Here is a 21,920-nt window from a genome sequence, read left to right as displayed (position 1 = left end):
AGTACCGACAGATAACGAAACGTTATCGTTGATCTTCTTTTTTGACCATTCGACCGGTTGAAAAAGACTATGAGAGGTCCTGCCGTTTTCCCACGCCCAAGTGTTCGTAGGGTCCTGTAATAATAAAGAAGAGAGCCGCTTCTATCTATTTCTTTCTCTCTTCCTCTCTTCCTCCCTCTCTTTTTAACTATGAGCAGTATCCGAACGGACGGCTGCCTTTCGTGGACCGTTTTAAGAGAGGTTCCTTTCGCTTCTCTTTCTGAACCTTCAACTCCTCATGCATACATACATACATATATAAATACATAGCTATACATATAGGTATATGTACGCACACATACACACACACACACACACACACATATATATATATCGTCTTTTGCTTACAAAATCCCAGGAAACGAGGAACAAATTATCTCGTCAGAGACAGACGACGACAACGACAACGAGGCCGACGACGACGACGACGATGATGACGACAACGACAACGATGACGACGACGACAGCGGCTGCGGTCAGTGGCGGCTGCTGTTTCTGCTTTTGCCATAGCGAAGTTAAGCGACGATAGGACCCTCTCTTTCTCGTTGGTTGAGTGAGTGCCGGAGGAAATGGAGGAGAGTGGAACGAAGGTATATAGCCAAGCACGTTTCGACTCCCACCCTACTACCCAAAGGCCTAGCGCCAATCGTTGCTCTGCTCCTCCTTGAGGCCACGCATCTTTCTGTTTCTCTCCTTTTCATCACCCGGTCTTCTCTCTCTTTCTTTCCTTCTCTTTCTCTTCCCTTCTTTCTCTTTCTCTTTTCTTAAGCTCGATAACTAACTGACCCAGCTCCTAGCGCCCCGCGTGTCGGCACAGGCGGCTTCTTTCTTACCTGACGAAGAACAACGCGTTGGGACGCACACGATTAAATGAGTTAGAGATGTTTATATATATATATATATATATATATATATATATATATATATATATATATATATACATACACACGCAAGAAAGAGATAGAGAGAAAGAGAAAGAGAGAATCTCGATGAGATGATCGTCCATGGAAAGACGTAGTAGTAACGTAGTAGTAGTAGTAGTAGTAGTAGTTGTGGCACGTTGCTTCGTAGCAGAGGGGGTGTTAGTTAATGAGCTCGAACCACGGGGTGCTTGAAGAAAACGGGTCTCCAGGCGATGACTCCCCCGCCTTTCTGGGAAGTCACGAATTGCAGCAGTCTCTCTCGACCATTTTCTTTCTCTTTCTCTTTCTCATTCTCTATCTATCTATCTATCTATCTTCTCATTTTCTTTTCCTCGTGCCGCATTAACGATCTTACAACGACTAGGACTCCTAAAACTTATGAGTTGCCAATTAAGTTTTCAACGAGTTTGAAAGATCGGAAACTGTCGCTGTTATCATTATCGAAGGCTGAACACAGCTTCATACGAACAATTTTGAACTGGATGATATTTGTAGTCGAAGTAGTAATTGTTTTTAAGAACTTTTTTTTGAAACGAGCTTGATAAAATATCTAAGGAGAGCGAAAATAAATTAGGTTTGAGGATTCAACATCGATCCAATCTGATGGTGAATATTAGTAATGTGCGACTTAGAGTTTAGAAACTTCTCACGATCAGTTTCTTTTTAATGAAAAGAAATATAGAATATTAAATCCGCAGAGGAATCAAGTTTGAGGATTATTGGAGAAAAAGTTTATAGGTCTTTCTCTTTCTTCTTTCGATCGGTCGCTAAAGTGCCGAAAGATCAAAGCAAGAGAGACCGGGATTGAGAGTTAGGGGGATAAGGAGATAGGGGGTTAGGGGTTTAGGGGGTTAGGGGGTTAGGGCGTTAGGTGGGTAGAGAGTGGGTGAGGAGGAGAAGTAATCCTTGCCATTCTTCGATACCTAGAATGGAACGAACGATGGTATAGTAGCATGACGATCCAAAGACGAAGAAAGAAGACGAGGAAAGAAGAGATGGAACTAACTTGGTGGGGGGAGGAAGAGAGACGAAAGGAGAGATGGAAGAGGTGGAGAAGGTATACAGGTACGGCGAATCAAGAGTGGGGTGCACCTGACCAACAGGTACCTGGTATGGAGCGCCCAGTAAGGAGTCTCTGAGTTAGCTCGGCCCACTCTACCACCACCACTATAACCACCACTACCATCGTTGGACCAAACCAGACCGAAGGGATCCGCCGTAGTCGTTCTTCCTTTCCGTTGTAGTAGTAACGTTAGGATGCAACATCTTGCAGCCAGGATGGCCTTAAGAAAGAATATCACCCCTTATGACGATAACGAGAATCTCTGCCATTTAAACGATCCCTTCGATTTCAAAAGAATAATTTAACTGTCTAATAAACTTATCATCGCGATACTTTTTATCTGCAACTATGTGATATTTATATGGCTATATTTAGCTATATTCCTTTTTTTCTTTTTTTAGCTACATTAGTACGGAATATAGTTGTGATTTGGAGAGGAGAAGGGAAAAGATTTTGATCTTTAATCTTCTAAATGTTATTGATCGTCTATGAAGAAATAATAGGGGTTACAAAATATGTATAATTATGTATACTAAAATAAAATAAGACATACACACACACATATATATGTGTAGATATATTATATTTAGTTTAAAAAATATGTTAATGATTCTGTTGGATTTTTTATCCAATTGATACTAAGACATATAACTTATATTCGTATAAGATGCTTATAGTCATATGTATTTACGTTGCTTGATACAAAACAAATTAAAATAGAACAAAATTAAATCTAAGATCTATCGTCGAACTACGGTGTTAACTCTTTTACGATTTGATTGCGACTGACACGTTAGACAAAACAAAATAAAGAAAAGATCCTTCGAAACGTAAACATGATGTTTACATCGCCACGTGACACAATCTACGTTACATACATTCTAAATAGTTTATAACACACTGAACTTATCATTCCGAATAGGTTTTACATACTGAACAGTTCTTAATTCATTGAAGTCTATCAAAACTCTTTTCTGAATATGAACATATCAATCTATTAAATTAATTAATAAATAATTTAATTACAATTTTAAGTAAACTAATTAATGAAATTTCAACGATATACTATCGACTATTATACCCATTGTGATATAACAATTTGTGATTTAACCAAATTTTTCTTAAACAAATACTCGAACAGAATATTATATATTTACTTATCAAATTAAATAATAGATGCGTCTAACAAGAAAAAAAAACATAATTTTACTTAAACACACATTTAAAATTGGATTAAAAAATAATATCGATAATAGACACGTATACATTCCAGTCAAGTAACTACTTAAATATATTTCAACGTGTTGTAAACAAAAGATAAAACCTCTTCGTTTTATCGAACTTGTTCCTCCCTTTTAATGAATCGTTCGTACGGTAAACAATGTAATAACCGGTCTTGGATATTTGTAAAAGGTGTGAACGTAAGGTGCGTGCAAGTGACGAGAGAATGTAAAGGCAAAGGCAAAGGCAAACGCGAAGGTGAAGGCGAAGGCAAAAGCAAAGGCGAGAGATTCTCGAAGAGGAAATTACACGCGAGAGAAAGATGCTATATACATCTACCTATGTAGCTTTAACGGCAAGGATATGGAGGACAACCGCAACGAAGCGACGGCTAATTAATGGCTCTATGCACTTCATCCCTCACGTACTGGTGATTATCGGGCCCTTCACCGTGCCAGAGTCCTAATTCAAGGTCGACCACCATCCGGTGAACACACCGATGACACGACGTCTTCTTCCTTCTTGCTACTTAAAAGGTAAGACCATATCTACTTACTTACTTACTTACTTGGTTACTTGGTTACTTGCTTACTTGGTGCGTTTCAACCATAGATCTTATTCGTCGATGATAATGATGATGATGATGATCCACGTTGCTTTGCATAACGTCTAAACACTCCTATAAGATTTTCTTTGGAGTAATAGCTTTGTATATGTCAATAGTATCAATCGTAACAGTGAAGATTAATATTTTATATGTTATCAATTCAATGCACCTGCGCTTTCTTGTATTCATATATACTTTTTTTTTTTATTGGGGAATTATTGATTGTTCGTTAGAATAAATTCAAGAGATCGTTGAAACGTTTCTGTTTGTTTGTTCAATAGTTTTATTAATTAACGTGGGTGGTTATTTTAAAATATAAATAAATGATATACGTATGTGAATATTTTGATCGATAGTTATTTATAACATGATATATCGGTAGGTGATTTATTTGATTTACTTTTACTTTTTTGAAATATTTTGTAAATATTTAATGCAGTCGCATGTGGAAACACTTACGTGATATATCAAAATTACAAAAACTCAAATCGGAATTAACCGAGGAAAAAAATCTATATAAATAATATGTACTTAATTATAATGAGATAGAATTAAATTAGACATAGAATAGTTCAGAATAAAACGCGAATGGAAGTTCGTGTAATTTCAAGTGTTGAAAATTGAAATCCGTAAACGCGTTGAAAGACTCGAAAGCATTAGAAATTTTCACGTATGGTATAGAAACTTTTGTCCGTCCTTTCTTCTGGCATTAGTTGCGTAGAAGGGAAATTCGAGTCGGCGAGAAGTAGGAAGAGGAGAACGGAGGCTTTTGGTTCTTTAAGGGTCCCAAAAGGCGCAAAGAAAAGAAAACACTTCTCTTTTTGGGTCTTTGCCTGACGACATTTCACGTTGTGTTCGAGAACGGAAGTCTCGATTGGAAATGACCTTCGAGAAAGTTAGGGGATATGGATCTTTGGGGTCCATATGTACGAACACGAACAACTTGTTATTTGGGATACTTATGTCGTATATAAAAAAAAAAAGAAACAGAAAAAAGCAAAAACAAACAAACAAACAAACGAAAGAAAATAAAAAAAAGGAAAGAAAAATCTACCCCTTTCAAAATTACATCGAGGTAAACGTCGTCTCTGAAAGAAAAGAAAAAAGAAAAAAAAAAAAAGAACTGTTGAACGTTCATTTTTACGAAAGACTTTTCCAGCTACTTTGAAATCATTGAATGGTCGTCCAAGTCGTCAAAGGGATAAATTTTGTCAGGGCATCTATCCGTCCATCCATCCATCCATTCGTTCATCCATCCATCCATCTATTAGATGCCTTTCGGCGATCCGTCTTTCATCGGGCACCCGGGTAGTCCCTTCTAGCATTCTCTCTGTTCCGCAAAGCTTCCAGTTCGGTGCAGAAACGAAGAAGGAGAGGTTCGAAAGGATGGTGGAAGGTGGGAGTCAGGGACGGCTAGTGCTAGTTGAGTTGTCGAGCTGACACGCGTTCTCCTACCTCGTCTTTCTCCCCTTCTCCGTTTGTCTGTTTCACCTTCATGGGGCTGGTACCATAGTATATACGTATGCATGTATATAAATGTATGTATGTATATGTATGTATATATATATATATCTCGTTCTCCCCTCTTCGCTATCATTCTATCTCTTTCTTGCTTGCATCCGCCCTCCCCCCTCCACCATCTATCCAACTTCTTTTTCTCATCTCTCACTCTTTATATTCTCTCTTTCTCTCTCTCTTTCTCTTTCTTTCCTCTTCGTTTCTCAACAGAGAGCAAGCCGAAGATTCTCCCTCTCCTTCTTATTTTCAGTTTTCCTCTCCACGTTCTCAGCTTCTCTGTTGCACGCCCATCTACGATCACACAGCAGCCACTGCTGCACGCCCGACCTCTCTCTCTCTCTCTCTTTCTCTCTCTCTCTCTCTCTCTCTCTCTCTCTTTTTCTTTGCTGTTGGTGGTGGTGGCGGCGGTGGTGGTAGTGGTGGTGGTGGAGGTGGTGGTGGTGATGGTGGTGGTGGTGGTGGTGGTGGTGGTGGTGGTGGTGGTGGTGGGCACTCAGTATCGCCATACCCGCCAAAGCACGAGCACCGTGACAGGCCGCATACACGTTCGTCTTTCGTAGTTCGACGGAAAACTCTTCTACGACACGTGTCTTTTGGTTTCTAGGATGATCGGTTCGACCTGTTAAAAAACGAGCAATAACAATCGATTTTTCTTTGAACTTGACGATAATAACGGTGATGGGTCCATATCGGAGTGTTCACGTTTATACGGATTTAGATATAATCATCGAGATTTTTATTCGGCCAATGGAAAGGTGACATATCGTAATATCGATTCTATATAACTAATATGGTTAAATGTGACGTGATATATGAACGGTACGGGCGATTGGTGAAACATTTCTTTATGATTCCCTCCGTTTGACTGTTTAATTTTGGTGAAAGTGAGAGTAAACAGTGTAGTGTTTGTCGATCGTTATGTCGTCGAGAGTGTAAGGATTAATAAACACCGGGATATTAATCGTTAAAATTAGATTTGGATGCAGGATTATTAATTAAAAAGACACGTATTTATATCGTTGCGAGTCGGTTGGCAAATTATTTACTTCGAGAGTTTGCCGACGGGAAACAAATCTTTGGGGATGAACATATAAAACATAAGCCTGTAGAGTTCCGTCATTTTAAAGATTTTTATCAAAGATAAAGATCAATAAGATTGGGCTATGATCGATTGGTACGGTCGTCCTGGCACACGCGGTGCCACTTATCAAAATTTATCTTGATCTTGGACAACAAAGGCAACAAGTTTCTTGCACATCGTTTTGTCTTGACAGCAGTAGCTGTAGCAGCGGCGGCAGCAACAATAGCAGCAGCAGCGTCATCAGCAACAGCGTCATCAGCAGCAGCAGCAACAGCAGCAGCGGCAGCCGCAGAGGCGGCCGCAGCGGACGACAAGATGCCAGAGAAAGAGGTGGCTTATCATCAGGAAGCATTTTCGTTGCTACCACCCCCACCGCCACCGCATCATCCCCATTCGGCTTTTCACGCTGCTTTTCATCCGCATCCGCATCCGCCACCTTTACCACCGTTTCTTCCGCATCACGGACCACCCCCGCCTGCTCCGCATCCTGCCGCAGCCGCCGCCGCAGCATGGGAACATCATGCGGCCGCTGCGGCCGCAGCCGCCGCAGCTGCGGCTTTCCACGCACCACCACCTCATCCGTAAGTTTTTATTTTCATTGTTTATTGTTAGATAATTATGAGTATGTATTAACAATCAGATTGACACGAATAGATTTCGATTTTATTACGTCGGATCGTTATTAAGAATTTATGAAACACTTTAGAGTCGAGTTTTATTTGTTGAATTTAATTTCTTCTTTTTTTTTTTTTGATTATATTTTTGGGATACATACTTTCAATTACAGAATGTGATTATTATTGAAATTTGTTTTAATCGTTAAGTTATTTAATACATATCCGTAAGAATTATATTTGTTCTTTAGCAAGAATAAATCCTTTCTTGGTGTGAACTTCATTGTACTGTTCAGTGAGACGTCTCCATCGTCTCTCTATCGAGTTAATTAAGACCTTTCTCTCTCTCTTTTTCTCTTTCTTTACTCTCTTCGCACGTTTCCATGGAACATGTCACGCGACTGAAAACGACGAGATTGTACTTTTCGACGCGAGAATCTAGTACCGGCAAACTGGTAGTTTCAGAGCGCGAATGACGTGACAATAATTAGACGGTTCGAAGCGTTGCCCTTCTCTCGTGGCCGATACACATGACGCGTTTTAAATTGATCGTGTCGTTCATTTTACTCGAGGAAAACAAGAGGCTATTTAACGTAGTTAATATAAATTGAATCGACATATATATTTATATATGGGACAATTTTTATTTAATTTTTTTACTTATTGTTAGAATTTGTATTCATTACTTCTTAAAACCTACAATTTTTATTATATTGTTTATATTTATTTACTTTTTTATACCAATCTCGTTTAAATGTTATCCATTTGTAAGATTAAAAAATTCGAAAGATAATTATTTTTAAGGGATTCATTGAGTTATATTCTTTTTCGCAATATATATTTTTGGTCGCGATCAACTTTCAAACGTATTAATTACTTATTAAATTTTATACAAATTTACATGTGCCTTTGATAATTTCTTTTTTTTTAAATACTAAGAAAATGTATAATAATTATAATCTATTATTAAAAAAAGAACAAAAAAAAAAGTACAAAAACTAACTCAGTATACTCACTTATAACAAACATATTGACATTTTAAAAAATTTGAGATATCGAGTGCAAGTGTCACGGATTAATCCTAAGGGCAAACAAATGAATCTTCGTAAAACTTCTAATTCGGATTGTACTTTCTCTTTCATCGAGCGTCGGCGCTAGTAAACGCGTTCGCGAGTCGCAAAGTTTCACGATGGAGGAGGATAAATAGATGGGAAGTTGTTGAAAATAAAATGAAGGAAAGGAAAACGAAGAAGATGAAGATGATGAAGAAGAAGAAGAAGAAGAAGAAGAAGGGAGAAGGGAGGAGGAATTTCAAACGTGTGCATCGTTGTCATCGTCGTTGCTTGAAAATCTAATTCACGACGAAAGATACGTTTTACGTGCAAATGAAAAGAGTCTTTGAAAGAGGGAGAGAGATAGAGATAGTATGTTTTTTATTTCTTTCTTTCATTCTTTATTTCTTTTTTTATTTCTTTCTTTCTACATCCGTACCTCGGTTGTAAAACGTTGTAAACTTACCCCAAGTTATGTGACACGTAGGACAAGTGGCGCGTGCGAACAAACGCGGCCCACCTTTACCCTGAACAGTGACGATGGTTATGCTCGTCGGGCACATGTCGTTTATAATACGCTTATATAGAAACGAAATTTCTTTTTAGAAAATTCATTTCCAATATGTCAGTTTTGAAGCTAATAACGAGAGACAGACAGACAGACAAAGAGAGAGAGAGAGAGAGAGAGAGAGAGAGAGAGAGAGAGGGAGAAAAAAGAAAAAAGAATCGATTCTAATAAAATTACATCAAAAATCGATTATACAACTTCGATTTAGATCGATCATATTAAATCACGATTTGTTTTTTTATGCAATTATTCATTATTACGCTTATGAATTTTATTAATTGCATCGATGGTATTTTTATTGCTGTTGTTACATGTTGTCTTTTTCGTTTATATAATATATATGTAGATATAAAATGTATTAATTATTTTTTGTCTATGTGCATTGGCTGACAAAGATATTATTAATTATTTAATAATTTTATTAAAAGTAATATTTCGATTCAATTAAACAGTATATACTATTTATTCAATAATTATTCTAGTAAAGATATCGATTAAATTAAAGCATTACTCATAGTTTATTTATTTATATGTATACAATGCTACAGATTTTCATTCATTAATACTTCACGTATAAACCTGAAAAAATTTCTAGGAAAAATAAAAGAAACTTTTGTTTGGTCGATTGGTTTATACACACATTGCTTTCTTGGAATATTTTTTCTTTTCTTCTATAATAATATCCGTATATACGTATTTAATGTTGTTCTTTTGTTAAATAAGATTCCAAGGTTACTGTGTACTTTTCTTTGTTTACTTGTTCGAAGAAATAGAGAAGCAAAAATTCTTGGAAAAATGTTTGTATTAGATCATCCTCGCAATGTTGTTGTTTGTCATTGTTAGTCCGCGCCCTTCTCGGTTCCTCGCTATTGTTTCATTTAAGACACAGGCAGTCGTAGTGTTGATTCCGTAGGAGAACGTTCGTCTTCCCTTGCTTCGCTTTTAATGTAAGTTATTTAAATTTATTTTATATTATAATTAATTCTTTCGTCGTGATCTAATTAATTTACTCGTATATTATTATTCGATTACTCACACGTTATTTTATTACTCGTACAATATTCTATTCGATTTTATTTAACTTAAATACGTAATAGGTTTTAAATCGATCTTTACTTTATAGATTTTCAATATATAGATACCTAAAAGAACATTAATCTGAGATTTATAAACCAAACGAATTATTAATTGGTTATTATTAGATATAAGTTCGTTACTTGACGTTAATTATTATTACTGACGTGATGATCTCATCGTATCGATAGTTTATAACAATTTATATAAAACATATTTATATAAAGATTCATAACTCTTCAATATTTTTTTTTTTCATAAGCGACAAAGAAGATATATGATTTCAGAGGAGTTCAATTTTCGTTAAATTCCTTTATATACGTACATATATCAATTACATACATAAACGACTAAGAAGCAAAATAATGAAACTCTAAAGATAGTAAATCCGTCTTGGTTTAAAGTGATCGATCGAAATTAAAATGTGTTTTAAATTGATTTGTAAAATGAATTGCGTTAATCAAGTTATATAATATATTATTAAATACGTAAGTTTTTAATCAAACAATTTTATATTATATATTTATATTTTACATTTTTTTTTTTATTAAAATATATCAACTAAGATCGATGTTGATAAGAGATACATAAGTTCTTAATAGAAACATTCTCAATTCTATTAAGTTCACATGATTGGTCAATCGTTCTCAAAATAATTGAAGATATCAAAGCTTTCGAAAAGGTCGATAAGGATTGTGTCTTGTTCTCGTAATATTAGCTCGATACTTTGAATCTAATCGTAAGATAAATGGTCTTCCTACGTATATATATAGAAATAAAATATAGAATAGAATGCGAATAATTTTTAAATAAATTTTAATGGAGTATTCGACGAGTAAGAGAAGAGAGAAGCCAACAGGAATCAAGAAACGGCGACGGCAGGCTTAAAATTTGTGGTAGGCGACGGACGCCATTGCTCTCCTTTCTTCTCGTCTCTCTCTTTTTCTCTTTTTCTCTTTCTCTTTTTTTTTTTTTTTCTTTAGCAACAGATTATTTTCGTCTCTTTAACAGGAGATTAAGGTTATATACATATATTTTTAGCTATTTCATTTTTTACAGCATATTTAGAATATATAATCGACGAATAAACTATAGTGAATATGTATATACGTACGTCATATATAAATTATTCGTATATCATAGTTTTATTTAAGTGTTAGATTTTCTTAGTCTATCGTATATCTTTTTTTCTTTTTGTAAAGTGATAAACAGAGATAAAGAGATCGTTATAATTCTTACGTTCTATATGAAATCCAGGCGCATGGAAAAATATTAAATAAATAATAGTTTAGTGAGTAGGAAAAATAAATGAATAATTTTTATCCGTATTCGTAGATATTGAAACTTGCGTAATTAATATTTTGCTGTTAACATAACAAAAAATGTTAATATTTCGTATGATATTCTTTTAGATCGTGTAATAAATTTCGTATCTTATTTGAATGGAATTTATAAAATCAACAGACACGTTGGTTGTAAATATTTTTTTTTCTTTTTATTATTACTTTTTTTTTTCTTTTTGTAAACGATTTTGAATTGTTTGATTTAGGAAGAAAGACATTTGCATATATAAGTCGGAGAGGAACGTTTTCGTCGAATTGGGATGTAAGTGGAGAATAGATTAAGAATTCTCTAAGGGTTGCGTCCTCGCGTTTACGAAGACGACATAGTTGGTAATCATTCGTAATTTGTACGCGTGCCGTGATGGTGTCTCGCACGGAGACTGGAAAAATAGTTTCCCACGTTATAAACGATCTTCCGTTCACGGTCTACGCGTTACATAGGCATTACATTAGAAGAGAAAAGAGACAGTATTTAGAAATGGCGGAGAATGCTAAATCGCAACTTCTGTTTGCGCATAAATTATATTTATTAGAAGATTTATTAATCGTCATGTTAATCAATGAAAATTTTTTAATCGATTAAAAAAAAGAACACTCATTCGATTTTAAATATAGTCGTGATTTTTGTTGACTTATAAAAATGCGATATCTCGAAAGGTTTTATAAGAGAATAATTTTTTTTTTTTTTTTTTTTTGGTAAAGCGACAAGAAAATATCCTTATTAATTCATTCCTTAATTTATTAACAAAAAATTTTATATTAATCATTATCGTGTCTATTATCGACAAATAAATTATTAGATCTATTCGAAGGTTTATTTAATCGATAAGATAACAAATAAAATTATTAACTTTGTTTTTAAACAGCGAATACATCTTCATACATCTCACAAAGAGATCGAATATTAGAAATGTATTAAAAATTCGTAAGGATTCGTAGTATTCGATAAATATTTTATTAACTTTATTAACGTTTGTCTCTATGTAATTCGTTTGTGATTTAAACGAAGAAGATACACATAGAGAAACGATAGACCGAGTCGTGACCCGCTTGTCTCGAAGAATTTTTATAATAGCTGATACCAGTTGCGGGCCCCACGCACTCCTGCTTCTTGTGGGAGGAAATTCTTGTCTCAACGCAAGAGAACAAGGACACGAACGCAGTACAACGAACGTGAGCGAATATAACTCGTTCCATTTATGATATTTTCTCTATACGTCTCTCTCTCTCTCTTTCTCTTTCTCTTTCTCTTTCTCTTTCTGTATCTCTATCTATCCTTTTTCTTTCTCTATCTCTGTCTCTCTGTCACTCTTTTTCTGTCTCTATCCCTTTTTCTCATGACTTTTATTAAATCCAATGTGAAAATGATGGATACTCAGTAACGTGTCAAATATGTGGGCTCTCGCGTTCCTGTTTACGATTTGAAAAATAATAGAAAGAATTCCCACGTGGTAATGGAACGAATTCGTTTTCACGGTGTTTTTCGGAAAAAGAAGAATGTCAAATAATTCGACTTGAAGTTTCGTCACTATTATTATTTATTGAGGCTTGACATTGAATGATGGTGATCGACCGATTTTTATCAAATCGATGATAATCTATTTTTATATCTGTTTTATCTATATACAACTATATCGTATTAATTATTATTTATGAGAATTTATTATCGTATTGATTCATAAATAAGTAAAAAGTATCAACACAATAAACAACAAATAATAAGTATACACACATATATATATATATATACCTATATAATTTAATAAATAAGTATTGTACATAGTAAAAATGCACTTATTTATGAATCTATTACCTAATATAATAAAAATACAAAAAGATTAAAATTTTTTTCTCTCAAAGGACATTATAGTTTTATTATAGTTTAGATCAATTTTATATTTAAAGTCTCAATTTTTTAATATTTGACAGAGCATATATATATATATATATATAAATACATAATCCAGTTGATTGATTTCTTCTTTGTAAACATTCTCTCGGCATCTGCGATACAAGCATCAAAATTACTGAACACTTCATTCAGCGTGCTTAAACGTGGTAGCTGATTTGTCAGTCGATGAAAGATATTGGAAGGCGTTACCGGCAGGAGCTTGTCGAAGGAAGACGTCTACTCTTAGCTTCCTCTTTCTTGACTCTCTTATATTCTCTCTCTTTCTCGCTCTTTCTCTTTCCCTCTCTCTCTCTCTTTCTCTCTCTCTCTCTTTCTTTCCTTTTATTCCCAGCTCTTTCACCTACGAACAGTCAGCCACAAGAAGACTGACCACGGCGATACCAAGCGCATACGCGATTTATCATTGGCGTGGCCATCCATTGATAAATTCCACGCACGCATTCATAACGGCCATAGAAAGGTCAAGTCCGTCTTGTACTCTTGAGTCACGTGATGGCCAAGCCGGAATACGATACGTCGAGATAACGCTTGCAAAAGCATTTGTTTACCTTCCTTACTCGAGGAAAGATGGTTTGCTCTTTCTATCTTTCTTTCTTTCTAACTCTCCCTTTTTCTCTCGTTTTTTTCTTTAACCTTGCACGTATTTAATTATTTAGGTCATATATTACGATACACATACACACACATGCATATGTATGTAGGATCTAAATGTTGTCAAGTTAAATTTATTATTTAATTATTTCAATGCAAATATCTTAATGATTTTTATTTATAAGAGCAGATTTTTTTTTTATTTATTAGAAACTTTGATATGGTATTTATTAAATTGTGCGAATAAAGAGAGAGAGAGAGAGAGAGAGAGAGAGAGAGAGAGAGAGAGAGAGAGAGAGAGAGAGAGAGTAATATAAAACTCGTTAATTATACTTATACCAGTTAAAGTCATATCATTAATATTTTCGTACACGTTTAGTTATTTAAATCGTAAGAGGCGCAATTCGTAGAATTAATTTGTAGAACATAATTTAATTTGTAAGTGTTATAGCTGTAAAGACAAAACAATCCATAAGTTCATCATAGTTATATATGTACGTATTTTCGATGCAAGTATGATTGTCACTCAAAGAAATATATTTGTAAGAAGAATATTTAAATAATCGGTCGATCTTGATAGTATTAGATAATTATTAATGATTCATGTAATCACCGACGTGAAGAAAGTTCTTTGATTATGTTCAAATCGAGATAATTGTTAAAGAAAAAAGAAAAGAGAAAATAAAAGAAAAGCAAAGAGATATGAAACAGAACTCGTCAATTACTTCGATACGTTACGATAACACAATCAAATTGATATGATAAATATTTTCATTGGTTGATACGTACATATATCTATCCTTTACTCCCTCCCTCCCTTCCTTCTTTCTCCGTCTTCATGATATTTACCATGAATGTAATCGAGCGGACAAAAAAGCAGTGTGTCGGGTATACGATTGCACGGATTGAATCTCTTAATGAGGCAATTAGGCGATGGTGCTGACCGATAAAACGATTTGTTTTGTCTGTCTCGTAACACACTCGGTGTGATATAGTTAGTCGCCTTTTTAAACTCTTCTACGGTATCGTTTCGTCGACTTTAATAAACACATAAAGTTATCAATCGTATTTCTTTTGATCGACCGAAAACGACGAGATATTCGTAGAAAGGATAGATACGTAATATATATACTTACATAGATGTATGTATGTATGACTGCATGTATGCATGCATATATAGGGATACCATTATTAATAACAAATACTATCGTTAAAGAAGAAAATGTATATAAAAGTTACTTGATTTACGATTTACGCTGTGCGTAAAAAATTGATAAATAAACTCGTTCTCTTGATTAAAAAAGAGAAAAAAAGGAAAAAGAAAGAAGACAAAAGAAATGAGAAAGAAAATATATAATGGAAGGAGATAACCAAAGAGAAGAAGATTTATGTATTTCTACGCGTAGCGTAAGTATTTACTTGCGTGGTTACCTACTTACTTACACATGCGGAATGAAATCAATCAAGAACTCTCTTTCTTTCTTTTATTTTTTCCTTTTTTTTTTTTTTTCCTATATCCACATACTTTTTCTTTATCCTTCATTCACCTACATTTTTATTCGCTATTCGATTACTCAGAAATTAATATTAGATAGATCGTTTCTTTGAATGCTTCGTTGAATCGAATACACGATGATCGATCAAAATTATTCTGAAACTTCAATTACTAACGATAAGAAATTACTTACATATAAGACGAATACGTGGTATATCTTTTTATTGTTTTTATTCAAATTCTTTTATACGTGATACTATATCAGAATATATATATATACATATATACATACACATGTCTCTTATACCTAATATGGTCAAACCACGAAGAAAGAAGTTTATTTCTGTCTCGATAAACTATTGAAGTTTATTAACTCATGATGTTGTATGAGTGACTCATAGAGGAGACGTTTTATATAAGGTAAGATCGTAGATATCTTGGAAGAAGCGTATCGAGTCCGCGTTCGAGGTTGAGACGGTAAGAAAACGATGATGAGCGGCTTCCCTGAGATAACAACACCTATATTTCTCTCTCTCTCTCTCTCACACACACACACAACACATATATACATACATATATGCATACACGCACGCATATACTCTCAGATTCAGATTTTTCTTTCTCTCCTCGAGAGCAAAGAAGGATGTAGGAGAAAAGGGCCCCACGAAAACATGGCACACGAAGAATACTGCACGTGGAATCGTTTCCCTTCTTTTCATCCTCCTCCTGCAAACTTCAACAACGTTAATACCGTTGGTAAGAGAGAGAGAGAGAGAGAGAGAGAGAGAGAGAGAGAGAGAGAAAGAGAGAGAACGAGAGTGAGAGAGAAGGAAGAGGAGGAAAAGGAGGAGGAGGAGGAGAGGAATGAAACACGCTCGGGTGCATAAACAGCCGTGGCAGCGTCGAGGAAGGAAGCTCGCTTAGCTCACATAAAATCTCATAATGCTCTTGTCCAAACAAACGCACGGTGGCAGTGTTATGGCGTTCGAAAATTTACCACTCCGAAATATTCCGTAGAGGAGTAGAGTTCGTTGCGTATTATAGTAGAAACGAAAACTTAAATCTAAGTGTGGAAACGTGACTTATTTTTTATTTTTTTTTCTGTGGTCTTTTTTTCTTTTTTTTCTTTTCTGATTTTTTCTCTTTGCGGGATAGATCTCTCTCTTTCTCTCTCTCTCTCTCTCTCTCGAATCTTTGAATTTGTGCCTCGTCCATATTTCAGAATATAAAAAATAATAAAAAATGATGAAGATGGTAGGGAATGAGAGAAAATTAGCGTAAAGTGATACGATAAAATAGTAATAAGAGAGGGATGAATATGGGTGAAAAAGTAAAATTGAAAAAAATGTATACTCGTTAAAGTCGTACAAGAAGATGATTTAGAAATGATAGAAAATACGTTCACAGTGAATGGATTAATAGAGAGCGATCAATTTAAACAGGCAAAACATCTGTCATAATTAGAATGATTGACTAGTTTAATGAAGCGTGATTATTGAATACATTATGAGTACTTACTTGGAGATTAATCTTTTGAATTTTTGTTTTGTCGTTTTTTTTCCTACCTTTCCTATTTTTTATTTTCCAAAGAAAGAGTATTGTAAATTTTTTGTCCAACTTTTGTTGAGATACAATTTTTCTCATTTGAAAAAAATTTATATCTCTTCTTAGAAGGGATCGTGTTCTCGAAAGAAGTCATCATTCAGTATTTCCTTAGAAAATCGATTTCCTGTCCTTCATGAATTACAAGTACCAAGAAGGATTTTCAAGAAAAGCATTCGCCTCTTCTTCGAGAAATCGAGCAATCGGAAGCGAGCGAGTTTTTCCCTCGGAGTTCCACTTCGTGTTTTGCCGCTCACCACAAAGCGCTAATTGAGCCATTAAGTCCGGGCTTTAATCTTTCGGTTCTCTTCTCTTCTCTTCTCTTCTCCTTCGAGGTTAACTCCCTTATTCTTTCTTGGAAAGGTTCGAAGAATTCGAATCCGATAATTTCTCTTTGCGGTGCCCGAGGAACTCTATTCTACAGAATCCAGCAATATTTTTTTTCATCTTTTCTAAAAAAAAGAAAAAAGAAAAATTGTTCGACTATAACGAGAGTAGGTTATCGATGATTTTAGTTCCTTTCTTTTTTCTTTTCTCCTTTTTTTAATTTACATTTTCCACGGCCAACGAAGACGATATATTTAAGAGCGTGGAATTTTGCGTAATCCAAAGAAACTTATAACAATTAGTAAAAATTTTTTAAATGGAGGGGTGAGAGGGAGGGGAGTTTGGAAAAAAAAGAAAAAGAAGAAGACGAAAAAGAAAAAAAAGAAAGAATGATGCGGCTAACCAAATGCCAGCACAAATGGCAAAAGGGTCTGGAGTCCTAAACTAACATCTTTATAGACTCGATGTCTCTTCCATAGCTTGCTTATTGCTTTGATTTATTGCCTTTGTGCTCTCCTTCGCCAAATCTATCCATTCCTCTCTTCAATTTTTTTCCTTCTTCTTCTTCTTCTTCTTCTTCCTCTTTTGCTTCTTCTTCTCCTTCTTCTTCCTCCTTTGCTTCTTCTCCTTCTTCTCCTACCTGCTTAGAATACCTACATTTTTGAACGACCACTTCTATCCTTTCTCTTTTTTCTTTTTTTCTTTTTTATTTCACTGATGATTTCAACGAATATTACGCAGCATTTATAATACGAATTCTCTCTCTCTCTCTCTCTCTCTCTCTCTCTCTCTCTCTCTTTCTCTCTTTTTTTTTCTCTCTTTCTTTTGTCTCTTTCTGATCGAAATTTGAGGCATAATAGTTTTAGTTTCGTGTTCTTATAACGTTGTGAAACGAGCTTTAAAGGTATCGAGATGCGTAGCAGCGTGCGATGGGCGTGCATCCGATTAGCTTGGTAACTCAATCCTTTCGTTTAAGACCTAGCCGGTTACTAGTTTTACGTTTTGATCGTTTCGTCCTTTCATAGGTAACGTCGTCAAGATCAATAAAATAATATATCGTTAGAATTTGTTCTTACTTCAATAGAACATTCGTAGAATACGATTTGATTTTAAATATTAAGTAGATGTTAATGGTGAAGGTATAAATGAAGGAATTAAATTGATATTATTTAATATAACATTATGAAATGTCTATGTGAAAATTATTTCATTGTAATTTTTAAATGAAACAATTAAAAATTGTGGAATTTTACATGATATACGAAATTGTATTCGATACGAACTTATTAACAGGTGATCGCATTTTTTTTCTTTCTTTCTTTTTAGAATCGTTTAAAATTTATCATAGTATTTTGATTTTATTGATATATATATATTTTTTTTTAACAAAAAGGAATACTCGTGTCTCTCAAAAAGTCATTTGAATCTCTTTCTTTCTCTCTCTTTCTCTCTCTCTCTCTCTCTCCTTATTTAATTTCTCTTGAATTTTAGTTTGAAGTTTGAATTTAGTTCTAATATTACTAGAGAGAATATGAAATATGGTTGATGCTGCGCCACTGTCCACCCACAAGATGCGTCCATAGAATTATTGCGTACCTACCTGCGCGCGTTCATCTTGCGTGTCCGCGTATATTAAGTCTTGAGTGTGCGAAAGAAGAAGGAAGGCGTGTACGTGCAAGGATGGACGACGACTTTGTTGGACTCGTGCGGCCCACGCACGAGACTCGGATTATAGAAATGTTCTCGGATGGGTTACACTTGATTCCCAAGTCGACCGTAATTCCGAGCGTTCTTTCCAACCCAACGAAACACGTTCCTCTTAGCTTTGCTGAGATTTCCACGAGATCGATGACACGTCGCGCAAGCGTGCCTTTCGACAAAACTAATAAAAATTTTATTAATCTTCTTTATTTGTTTTTTTTTATTATGTTCTTTTCTTTCATTTCATGTTATTTTATTCTATTTTATTTCTTCTTTCTTCTTCTTTTTTCTTTTTTTTTTTTTTTTGTGTTGAGAACGTTTCTCTTTGTCTGGGATAAATTTATAAGTATTGTCGTCATTACTAATGCGTAAATTTAATAATGAGAGAGTAATTATTTTATAAAAAAATATATTTAAGAGAGAATTATTAAGATCGTATATAATATGGTTTTAAAATATTTTATGTATTATCTATTTAGTATAAATTTGTACACAGGTCAGTTATCTACGTTTTCAATATTAACTAACGTTAAATAAATCGAATTGGAGATATAATATAAAATAGAATAAATTCGTATAATTGGATCAATTTGGTATTGTTTTTTATTTACTTTATACATCGTTCATGTTTAATAATAAGAAGAAACAAGCAAAAACGAACAAATATTTAATAATATGTTAGTTGCATAAAAATTGCATGGTGAAACAGAATGCAACGATTAATGAGTTTTAATTGTCGATAAATCGAGATCTCGTTTAATATTATATAATCGATTTGTTTAGTTTCTGTGAGAACAGAAATATACGAAATATACGAAAGGTATATAACTACTTGTGTCCTGAGAGATTACTTACATTAGGATCAAAGAGAACAGTTGGGTAGGTCCACTACTTAAACTTTGTTAGTCAAAGAAACACTGTGCCACGTGGACTGAGGTTCCTCTTAATCGAAAAAGTAAACGGTTCTCTCGAGTGCAAACGAAAGATTACGTCGGTACGTTTGCGGACCGTTTTACACGAGGCTGCAGTATTTGATAATGTCCTTCTTCTTGTTGTACGTGTTTGTTTTACCTTTCGTAAACTTTGTTGAAAATGAAACTCCGTATTGAAATGCATACTTCGTTCAAAACGATATCATTGATCTATTATAACATTAATCGTACGATAAAACGATATTAATATATCTCGAATTAAATGTTCCACATCTAAAAATATAATTTCTAATTAATTCGTAATCATAACGCAAGAACAAGTAATTGGAATAATGAAGCATCTATACATTATATGTGATCTATAATTAATAGTGAGAATTCATGATCGAATTTCGTGAGAATACAATTTTTCTTTGTGGGTCTTAGCTATCCTCCTAACATTATAATCAAAATTGAAGAGAATGTTATCGGTAGTAGATCTTTGTTATCGTTAGAAATTGGAGTATCCTACCGTGATTAAACCAACCATAGGATTTAGCGATTTGGAGAAGAGAGCTTCTACTTCTTTTTAGTAGAATATTTTTTAGTTGGCGAAGGATCGAAGTGAAAGTCGAATCGAGGGGAGTAGTAGATAAACGTGGAGGATATGATCCACGGTAGTGGATCTGATCTCTTGGAGTTAAGAGGCCAAACGAAGAGGAGGAGAAGTTGAGAAAGAAGTAGAAGAAGAAGAAGAAGAAGAAGAAGAAGAAAAAGAAGAAAAAGAAGAAGAAGATGATGATGATGATGATGATGATGAAGAAAGAGAAGGAGGGATGAAACGAAGCGGAACACGGCGGATGAAGAGGGTGAAAGAAAGAGAGAGAGAAAGAAATGAAGAAAGAATAAGAAAGATAGAGATAGATATAGAGAAAGAGAGAGAGAGAGAGCTGTAGTGAGCTGTCCAGATCGATGATGCATGGTACCACCAAGTTGGTCGTGCTATTCCCTTGCAAACTTCATCTTTGGTGCAGCTGCTTGCTACGGCTATCTCTTCTTCGCTTATCCATTTTCTTATATATTCCCTTTCTCTTCCTCTCTTTCTCTCTCTCTCTCTCTCTCTCTTTCGTGCGCGCTCTTTCTCCCTTTCTCTTCCTTTCAAACATTTTTGATCATTCAAAGTACATCTTGAAGAGCTATCCACCTACATTTAATACGTAGATACATAGATCAGTGAAAAAAAAAAGAAAAGAAAAGAAAAAAGGAAAGAAGCTTCAGTCGACTCTTAGTATCTACCTGAAATTCCTCTTCCTCACCTTGAAAACGTTCCATTGTTGTGTCTACCATATTCACGTTCTTGTCTTCATGGAATATATCTCCGATAAGCGAAGATCGTCGAGAAGCGAAGCTGACTGCCTGAGTAAACCTAGGCACACACAAGTCTCCCTCCCTCCCTCTCTCTCTTTCTCTCTCTCTTTCTCTTTTTCTCTCTTGGATAAGATCACGGCATGGCATGGTCTCGAGTGGACGCCGGAGTTAAAGGATAATTTAGTAATTACGGCCAGATGCTTGCCTTGCGGGCCGCATCCACCACTTCCCCTAACATTGCCGATCCCCTTCGATACATACATTATACACACGTATATATATATATTTATATGTATATGTATATGTATATATATAATACATATGCATGTATGTAAGTATCTTCTTTAGACCTCGTCAGTATTTTGTTTCGAACTATCTAGAGCTTAGGTACTTATAGCTCTATTCTCTTTTTTGATTAATTTTTTTTTCTTTTCCTTTGTTGTTGTTGATGCTGTTGTTGTTGATGATGATGATGACGTTGTTGTTGTTGTTTTTGTTGTTGTTAATCTTATAGAAATCATTATGGTAATCGTCCTCCTCTTATCGTCGCCAATTTATCTTTAACTCGTAAATTTATTTTAAAAGAGTCCGAACGGTATATCCAAAGTACAAGGGTGATCTTATTTTTTTTTTTTTGATCTGGTAAGAAAAATGTTCTTCTTTCCCTTTTCTTTTTCTTCGTTTTATATACGCATAACTTCGCACAACTTGGCAATAACTTCGATACGACGTAAAAATCTTTTACTTCTATTTCTTTTTCTTTCTTAAATAATTTGACGTAGTTGAAGCGTTATTTAACGACGAACTATTTACTAGAGCGTAACGTAATGTAAATAGTTTCTGAACGGTGTGCTGCATGATGAATAAGAATAGTTAGAAATAGGAGTAATAAAAGAAGAAGTAGAAGTAG

General features: G+C 34.6%; 1 protein-coding gene across 5 annotated transcripts in view; it reads left to right on the top strand.

Annotated features, from left to right (window-relative positions):
* LOC122634866 (transcriptional activator cubitus interruptus) overlaps positions 1–21,920 on the top strand; it is a 109,384-nt gene that overhangs the window by 11,880 nt on the left and 75,584 nt on the right. The window contains exons 2-4 of one of the 5 annotated variants that reach the window (XM_043824263.1): positions 398–629; positions 3,439–3,782; positions 6,649–7,033. In XM_043824263.1, coding sequence (XP_043680198.1) covers positions 3,746–3,782; positions 6,649–7,033 — 422 coding nt within the window. In that variant the 5' untranslated portion in view covers positions 398–629; positions 3,439–3,745. Of the gene's footprint in view, positions 1–397; positions 630–3,438; positions 3,783–5,869; positions 6,546–6,645; positions 7,034–21,920 lie in introns of those variants that run through there. The other 4 variants (XM_043824261.1, XM_043824262.1, XM_043824265.1 and 1 more) reach the window with 4 other exon arrangements.

This window comes from Vespula pensylvanica, chromosome 16 (assembly GCF_014466175.1).
Source record: "Vespula pensylvanica isolate Volc-1 chromosome 16, ASM1446617v1, whole genome shotgun sequence".
Taxonomy (NCBI): domain Eukaryota; kingdom Metazoa; phylum Arthropoda; class Insecta; order Hymenoptera; family Vespidae; genus Vespula; species Vespula pensylvanica.
The sequence above is the reverse complement of the archived record's forward strand: the minus strand, read 5'-3'. Positions and strand labels throughout refer to the sequence as shown.